The sequence below is a fragment of the Eurytemora carolleeae genome, unplaced genomic scaffold (genome assembly GCF_000591075.1).
Source record: "Eurytemora carolleeae unplaced genomic scaffold, Eaff_2.0 scaffold83, whole genome shotgun sequence".
Taxonomy (NCBI): Eukaryota; Metazoa; Arthropoda; class Copepoda; order Calanoida; family Temoridae; genus Eurytemora; species Eurytemora carolleeae.
Window position 1 is genome coordinate 437,064 of NW_019396027.1, and position 8,770 is coordinate 445,833.

The window sequence follows — 8,770 nt, forward strand, 5'->3', positions numbered from 1 at the left end:
GTTTAGAAACAAAAACAAAAACGAATAAAGATCGAGTTAAAGGTTAACTGTTTACCAAGCTTTACAACTAGCATTATTGCTTTCCTTTCCTTTTCCTTTATTTTTTTTAATTTGGGGGAAATATTCCCACAACCTCTATTTTTGGAGGTTTCTTAATTATTTTCTCCTGAAACACTTATTTTGTATGTTTTTGTTATATTTCATAAATAAATAATTACTTACTTCCCGATATGCTTTGCGTACATAGAGAATAGAATATATATTAGAGGGGAATTTAAAGAATCTCTCGGTATGATTTTTTTCAGTCCCTTTCAGCCTGAAAGGGAGTTCAAAGTGTACAAATCATGTAAATGTTCACAAATTATATGCAGTAGAGTACATTAATACAGTATGTTCCCTAGAATATTCATTTCAATTTCGAATTTTACATTTTTATACCTGGATCTACTCCATTTTTATACCTGGATCTACTCCATTTTTATACCTGGATCTACTCCATTTTTATACCTGGATCTACTCCATTTTCACATTCAAGGCACATCCTCCCATCTTCTGAGCTAACAAATCCATGTTTGCATTTAGAGCACTGTAGACCCAAGCCACCCTGTCGATCTCTAATATCATGATTTTTATGAATGACAATGCTCTCAACTATTTTTCTATATTATTCATTTTGCTGTTGTCTGCGAAATTGGTAAGTAAGACTTTTTTTGTTGGAAACCCACTGTGGAAAACAGAGCCGTTTGCTAATGTAACAACAGAGCCAAAAAAATGTCCAAAAACATTTTGACTACTTCCTCTTTAAACTTTTCATCCTGGTTTAATATCTCGTTTTCATCTTTCTTGAATCTTTCACAAAAAAATTCTTACTCTCTTCTATGGGATAATATGATTCTTGCATAGAATTGATACTTTTTTATTGCATTTCATCTAGATCCTCTTCTACTTCTGGTTTACTACTTCCCTTTAATTCTTCTTTGAGCCAGGCTTCTTTATCGATGTATAGGCTGTAAATTTTCCTTAATCTCTGGCCTGTACATATTTCTAAATCCTCTTCAGCATTGTTCTCCACATATATAGCTTGTGTACTGCCTGATGAAAACCTTCGCCTCTCCAATCTCCTTCTATTCTTAATTACGGTAATTTTGCACTTCCTGCAGGAATGGACACTTTCTCCCCTGACCACAGTTTTCTCTCCCTAACTTCCGCTATATGTTTAACATTAAGATGCTCTGTATGGATTATTTGCACATACTTCTTTCCTTTCTTATCTATCTTCTTTCCTCTTTTCACACTACATAACCTGGTTAATCTTTCTTGACTTCCCTCTTCGGTTATTAATTTTGCTTCTTGTTTCGCACATTAAAAGCTCACTCCGTGTTGTAATAGAAAATCTAATCCTTCTATCACTATAGGTACAGCTTCAAACACTCTATCCAATCCGTCTAGATAAAATTTGCACTTTCCTCCTATCCCGAATACTATAAGTCCTTTTCCTCCTTTTTCTGCTGTGCTCATACTAACATTAATCTTCCCTGACATTTTTCCTCCTGTCCTTTCCCAGAATTCTTTTAATACTAAAATATCCATCACTAGATTTCCTGTATCTACTAATGCTACTCTGAGAGTTGAGGGCTCCATCATGTTCAGTTCAGTATTTCCTAGCCTATATCTATATTTCAAGACTCAAAGCTCAGGATCCCTGTCGTTTATACACGAGGCATATATTTACTCTAACACCATAATCAAACCCCACTTTTGTTCCAACCAACTGTTTATTTTGGTTTCTATGATACAGGTTAGAATAATGAACGTAATTTCAAGTTTTACAACGTTATTTATAAGCGTAGTTAGATTAATCACAATACAGATCCTACAACGTTATATATATTTGTAGTTAGGTTAATGTACAACTTAATTGACAGGTATTGGGTTTACTATGATATTTATTATTCCATGTCATGTTTCAATCCTTACATCAAAGACTCACCTGCTATCCCCCATGTAATAGCCAGTATCCTGTGTTGTAAAATAACCAGGCATGCATCTACACTCCCCATTTGTGTAAAAATTATTCTCTACAGATACTCTTCTTGATCCTGGTGGACAAACCTGAACCAGAAGAGTTTTTAAGATTAGAGGATCATGGGAAGGAAGGTAAAATTATATTTTTTTAAATATTTCTTCTCATTTACAATTGATCTATTCTATGCTTGACAATCATTCTGAATTATCTTCTCTTTTTTCCAGAAATGGGAAAAGGAATTGAGCCTTTACCACAAATTCAAATTTTTTAATTCCTATATCTTCATACATAATCATGAAAACTTTTGATATTTCAAACTTAGATTATTTGATCTAACAGAAATCATAATTTGAAATATCTAAGGTTTATGACATTGGATTGCAAAGATATAGAAATTAGAACATCAAAGTTTTTGGCAGACTCAATTCCTCTATTGATACTCTCAATCATACAATGCAATTAATTCTAAAGTAAATATCTTAGTTTCATTTCCATAACATGTAAACATATAAGAACAAAAATATGTATAGAAAAATCTCACCACACAAGAAAGCATGACAGAGTTATAGCTTGAGTTCTGACTGCAAGAGTCTGGCTTGTCAAACCTTAAAAATCATCAAATTTTAAATCTGTTTTTATTTCCAGAGCCCAAAGGGAAACTAATTCGCCTATAAAGTATGAATCCTGAATATTTTTGAATCATGAATTTACTATTTATATACATATAAAGTAAAATGTACCTGAACATATTGATCTCTAATCCTTGTGCAGGAATTACAAGTAAGATTATGGCTACTAGACTAACCATTCTAAAATGAATAAATTAAATCTTAAATTTTCTATTGATGTTAAAATATTTCTTTCCGTTATGTACATACATTTATCCATTAACTGAAAGACTGAAAGCTCATGTAATCTATTTTCAGAATAAACTTATATACATATATAAGTGTCAAGCAATAAACTATATTAAATAAATAATAGAAAATGTTTTGAAAATGTTAAGAATCGAATCTTAATAAAGGATTTAAAAAACTAATGTGAATTCTGTAAGTCACCTACGTTTAAGTTCTTGATTGATAAATATGAATATTTTAATTGCTCCAGTCACTAATTGTTCTCTAAAGCAGCCAAAAAGAACTAAACTTATAGTTATTGCGTGCTTGTTTATTGACTTTGTCAGCAATTGTTGGTACCAATCCCCGTGCTAGAGATGTCAACGATAGTGTAACGTAACGTAAAATGTACGTTTTTGTACGTTACGTTACAATAATGTGTAACGTTTGGATATATTCTATATAACGTGAACGTTAAACGTTAACGTTATAGGAGCTCATACCTAACGTGAACGTTAAACGTTAACGTTAGAGGAATATACCCCCAACGTTAGCGTTTTGTGGAAATGTAACGTTATTTTTCTAATATCTACAACTTTTTTGACCATAACGTAAAGAAACGTTTTGTTTCCATGGGGAACTTGAAAGTCTAACGTTTGAAAAATTAATTTTGATATGATTGAATATCGTAACGAAAGGATTTCTATTTCAAAGTTCAACCTATAAAAAGTGTAACATTGAATGAATAAAAAATGCATTACTGATAATGAACACGTTTTGAAACGTTTTCCCTTATAGTATAATGAAAAATTAAACGTTTAAGAAATGGTTTATTATTTTAATAATCAGGAAACGAAAGTTTTTTCTACACAGTAAAATTTCATTAATGTAACGTATAACATTTAAAAAATGTAATTCTGTAACTCAAAACTTTTCATAACTTTACTCTGAATACTAAATTGATTAGTCTAACGTTAGATATATATCTGATGAAAATATTGTCAATAAAACGTTAGACTATGAGGGCTGCGTTTTAATCAAAAGTGTAACAATAATTCTGCCAATCAAAACATTTCAAAACGTATCTGATCTATAGATGTAAGAGATTCGGCTAATGATTATGACAACAAAGACTATTGGTTTTTCATTTCAAGTTTAAAGGAAACGAGTTTATGCCACAAACTCTAATTTTCATTTACTATATCTTTTCAATCCGATGTCGTAGACCATTAATGTTGAAATATAAAAAGGTTTAAACCATCGGGTTGGAAAGATATAGGGATGAGTAAATTTGAAAAAAATTACTTTTTAAAGTGTAAACAAGTTTTTGTACAAAAAATTTTCTATTAGAAATAAAAATTCAAATCTTATAAATGTTTCTTGGATATTAAAGGTTTTTGATTTGCTATTGTTTAATGAAAGCCACTAAAACTCTGGAAAAGGAAAACAACATTTAAGAAATTTTACATATGCATTTTCTGTTATATAGCAAATGATTTACTAATTGCAAAAAAATCAACTTATTAAGTGGAACGGGTCTGTGAACAAACACAATTGCTGGGTTTTATGTTTATTTGACTACTTGAAATCATAACTTAAATTGGCATGGTTCATGTTTTAGGTTGAAAAATTTAAAAATGTAAAAAAAAAATTAGCACTTGTCTTACTACATTTGATATTTTTTAACCCCAAACATGAACTCTGAAAACATTTTCATTGTGGTTTGTAAACTAAAGCTAATGCCGCTTTTTTACTCACTTTGTAAGTAACATAAAAAAAACACNCTCCTCTAGACCATAACCTCAGCTCCACAGATTCACCGGCCTTCACAAATTCCTGGTATAGAGCCAGGACCCGCTGTATTGAACCCATGTGTATTTGTTAAGTTGAAACAGGTTGACCAGGTAGAGTGGTCGCTCCCAACATTTCAGCTGATTTGGGGGCCAACACAGGTTTGCGGCCAAACTAGGCAGGGAGGAGAGAGCTGGTTGCTAACAGGTTGAATGCCGGGTCAAGACTGAAATATTGATATTTCAAGCTATGACTTCTGTTAGATAAGAATGTCTAAAGGAATTGAGTTTTTCACTTATATTTCTAATCGCTATATCTTTGCTACCTAATGTTGCAGACCTTAGATATTTCAAACTATGAATTCTGTTAGATAGAAGAAAAGGGTCAGTTTGCATTGAGTAAAAAATGAAAAAACTAACCCTAAACTAATCTAAAATAATTTAGAACTACTGTTCCACATGCAAAAGTGGTTTGCCTTGCCGAATTTTAACTCGTTTTATGAAAAGTGTCCCAAAACATGTCTATTTTTTAAGTACGTCAAATACACAATGATAATTCATACTCCATTTAAAGAGGGCCATGCTCGATTCCCAATGGTAACGTGTACACCTTTATCTTGTAAATGCAACGTGTATATCTTGTAAATGTATGACGGACATACCACTCCATAAATGGAAGGTCACTTGAAATTACGTCCCTAGTCCCTTTAAGGCACACAAGTCTAATGCTAAAAACTTTCATTCACAAAGGTTAAAAATCGATAAAAATAATAATATTATAAAATCTTTATTTTGCATAATGCATATTCTTCTACACATTCTCTTGAAAGGTTAACAATACAACAGCTACATTTTTTTTCCCATGGTTCATGTTTTAGGATGAAAAATACTAAAGTATCATTGTAATTATCACGGGAAAAAATCTGGCAATGCTTTCATTTAGAAACAATATTATTTTTAATAGTGTAACGTAAGAAACATTAAGGCTTGAACATTTTAATACAACGCAACGTATAGAACATTTTTTCAAATCTTTATTATAAACGAAACGAATCAACAGTTTTGACTGTCAGTTGTAAAAAAGTGTAACAAAAAAGATTTAATAACGTTTCGATAAATCGTAACGTAAGAAAAGTAGCATTTTAGTAAATTTTCTAATCGTAATTAAAAGAGTTTATATTGGAAAAGTTAAGATAAAACGTAACGCAAAAAATATTCTTTGCACTGAAATGCATTTCAACGTGCAGAGCTATGTCCCAATGACGTTTTATTAAAGCAAAACGTTTGTCATCTTCTAGATCTTAAACCAACTGAAAGTGTAAAGTAAGGTCTCTAAAAATATTTACCTTGCATGAAAGTGGAACGTTAAAAAATTGTGGTTATATTACATAAGCTTTAAAGCAACGTTGGGAAAGTTGTTTAAAACGGGAAATGCAAAAGCATAACGGAGCTTACTGTTTTTTTCACTAACATTTACTAAAGCTTAACGTTGTATAAGGTATTCAAGTGCAGAAAATTCATAACGTAACGTTACTCTATGCCATAAAATTTCATAATGTGCAACGTAAAGTTTCAAATGTTTATACTTTTGATGAACACTATCGTAACGAAAGCTAAAATCTAGAAAAATCAAAACGTTGACATCTCTACCCCGTGCACTACAACTAACTACATAGGGTGTTCCAATAAACATGGGAATTGAGAGACAACTTGAAAGTCGTCTTTGATTTCTAATATTAAATGCATGACAAAGAAAGTAAAAAACAAGGCTGTACGTCTTCACGCTGTACGTTTTCATAAAGGGTCTACCCTTTTTGTATCTTAAAAGTTGACGCGACAATTTTGATTTATTAAATAAATTGAAAGGAATTGAGTCTGTGCCACAAACTCGGATTTTTAAATCCCAATTTCTTTAAAACCAAATGCCGTAGATGCTTGATATTTCAAACTTTGAATTCTGGTGGATGAAACAATGTAAGTTTGAAATATGAAAAGTATGCATCATTTGGTTGTTGAGATTTAGGTATTATAAAATTGGCATTTGTGGCAAAAACTCAAATCCTTTGTGCACATTTTGCAATATCTCGGTCAATTTTGAAGATGCAAAAATGGTAGACCACATTTTTAAAATCCCAATACCAAGCATTTTTGATAATAGTTGTCTAAGCTGGAATACTGCAATAATTGTGTTCATGAAAAAAATGCCGCTTGCAAATCGAAGACGATACAAATGATGTCACTGAATTGGGACACCCCGTACATATAAAGTCAATTTTAATGGACATAAGAGGTATAGGCTACGTGAAAACCGCTCGCGCTTAGCTCAGCTCTCCTGTTGCGGTATTTCTCTTATGTTTATATAGATATCTGTATTATTTATTAAAACAAATATCATTGCAAATCACTGCAAAGTAGACAGAAGGAGGTCAAATTTATACGACATTACTCCGAGACGACTTTGTGACAGCGTAGCTCCTCTAGTTTTGATTTTACGCATAAGTTTGAAAAGATCTAATTATTCCGGTTTCATATTAGAAACTCAAAGAGTTTTGTTCTTTATGAGGAATTAAGATAGAAAACATACAATATTTCAATTGTAGGAATTGTAGCAAACTTTCACTTTTAATTTAACGTGAGCTGGAAAATGTATTATTTTATTTTACTATTTTTGTTTTGTTTAAGTTGGTAAATACCACGTTAGTCTTAGTTTATGTGCAAACTAACCTTTTCCGTGTGAATGATATTCTGGTATGCAATATTCTCTGTTGTTGCTTTCTCAAAATAATTGTAAAATACGCTCGATACTGGAGAAATCAGGTAGATTATTATCCGTAGGACGCCATGGATAACCAAAAAAGAAAGCTGTTGAAAGTTGAAACTCGATCTTATCAATTTCAATCCCCTCCTCTCAACTAAGAAATGGACTGAGTGAATAATTGCATATAGCTGTAAAAGTAAAAAATCTTAAGGATGGAAAAAATGTAAAAACTAATAATTTATTCAAGTAAACGTTTACCCGATTGTATTTTTACTTCGTATCTTACTTATTCTTACTTATCTACAGAAATATAGTTATTTTTTAACACTTTGTTTAATTTTTAGGAAATATTGATAGCTTTTTAGAATGAGGGAGGAGGTATAGAAACATTTTCGCTAAACCCTATAAATGTGTTGGTTTGCTTTGCGTTTTTTGCGCTGACACGAAACAAAAAGGTCCTGACAGCCGTTTTTTGGTCCTGATAACCCTACTGTGAACGCGATGGTCCTGACAGCCGGTCCTGATAGCCGGAGAGGTCCTGGTAACCCTACGCTGAATGCGAAAATGTCCTGATAGCCCGTGGGCAAATAAGAGCAGACAGACAAGCCAAATTTATATATTGATTCGCGGAAAAGAATGACAACATCAATTTGACATAAAACTATTTTTAAATTGTTACTGTTGAGTAAAAACGCACTTTTAAAAGGCCAAATTCTATTAAAGATTTTTTTCTGAAAAAATAACTAGGATGTATTAAACTAGCTTAAATGAACCCGTTACTGACCCAGTTTTGAAATTGATATTTTTCCAAGCCTGTGTAAAGCATACCTAAAAATCATTATCACATTAAATAATCAATGATCTTGGACCTCAGCAGCTCAAGACATATTTCTGTAAAAACAGTTCTTTCTTTTTGGCCGATTTTTATATGCAGTTTTTCAGAACGCTTGTGAGGAAAGCTGAATTCTTATATACCCTAATATATGTACTCTGTTTTGTCCAGTTTAAGCCGGACTGACCTGGCAGGTTGAAACTATGTTATATAGTGATATTATTGTTTTTGCTGTGTTTCGAAATAAATAAGTATTTCTTTGCAACTAGCGAAATTATTAAATAAGGAATAAGAAGTTGAGCTGAAAGAAATGCTTGATCTAACAGTATTTTTGATCCTCTTCTTAAAATGCAAATGGGTTGTGTTTTATGATGGGAATGGACGAAATAATTGAATTCTGATTTTTGAATGTGTTTAAAATTGACTAATTTAGACATAAGAACCACTTTTATTTGTCACCAAATATATTGTTTTGTAAAAGTATAGTTTTTAATGATATATTATGCCAGAACTCTGATGAGAATTTAA

At 31.6% G+C, this 8,770-nt stretch overlaps 1 protein-coding gene across 1 annotated transcript; it reads right to left on the bottom strand.

Moving 5' to 3' along the window:
- Window positions 1-453: 453 nt before the first annotated feature.
- Window positions 454-7,480, bottom strand: LOC111718154 (meckelin-like). The gene is made up of 5 exons (XM_023493704.1): window positions 7,377-7,480; window positions 2,767-2,835; window positions 2,568-2,631; window positions 1,991-2,112; window positions 454-614 (listed from the first exon to the last, which is right to left on the bottom strand). Exons 2-5 carry the CDS (start codon window positions 2,832-2,834, stop codon window positions 491-493), a joined length of 378 nt encoding a protein of 125 aa, XP_023349472.1. The 5' UTR covers window position 2,835; window positions 7,377-7,480; the 3' UTR covers window positions 454-490.
- Window positions 7,481-8,770: the final 1,290 nt, after the last annotated feature.

Coding starts and splice junctions, on each gene's coding strand:
- LOC111718154 (XM_023493704.1), bottom strand. CDS start 2,834: ATGGTTAGTCTAGTAGCCATAATCTTACTTGTAATTCCTGCACAAGGA. Junction 2,113..2,567: donor CTGTCATGCTTTCTTGTGTG/GTGAGATTTTTC, acceptor CTTCTGGTTCAG/GTTTGTCCACCAGGATCAAG. Junction 615..1,990: donor TATTACATGGGGGATAGCAG/GTGAGTCTTTGA, acceptor TCATGATATTAG/AGATCGACAGGGTGGCTTGG.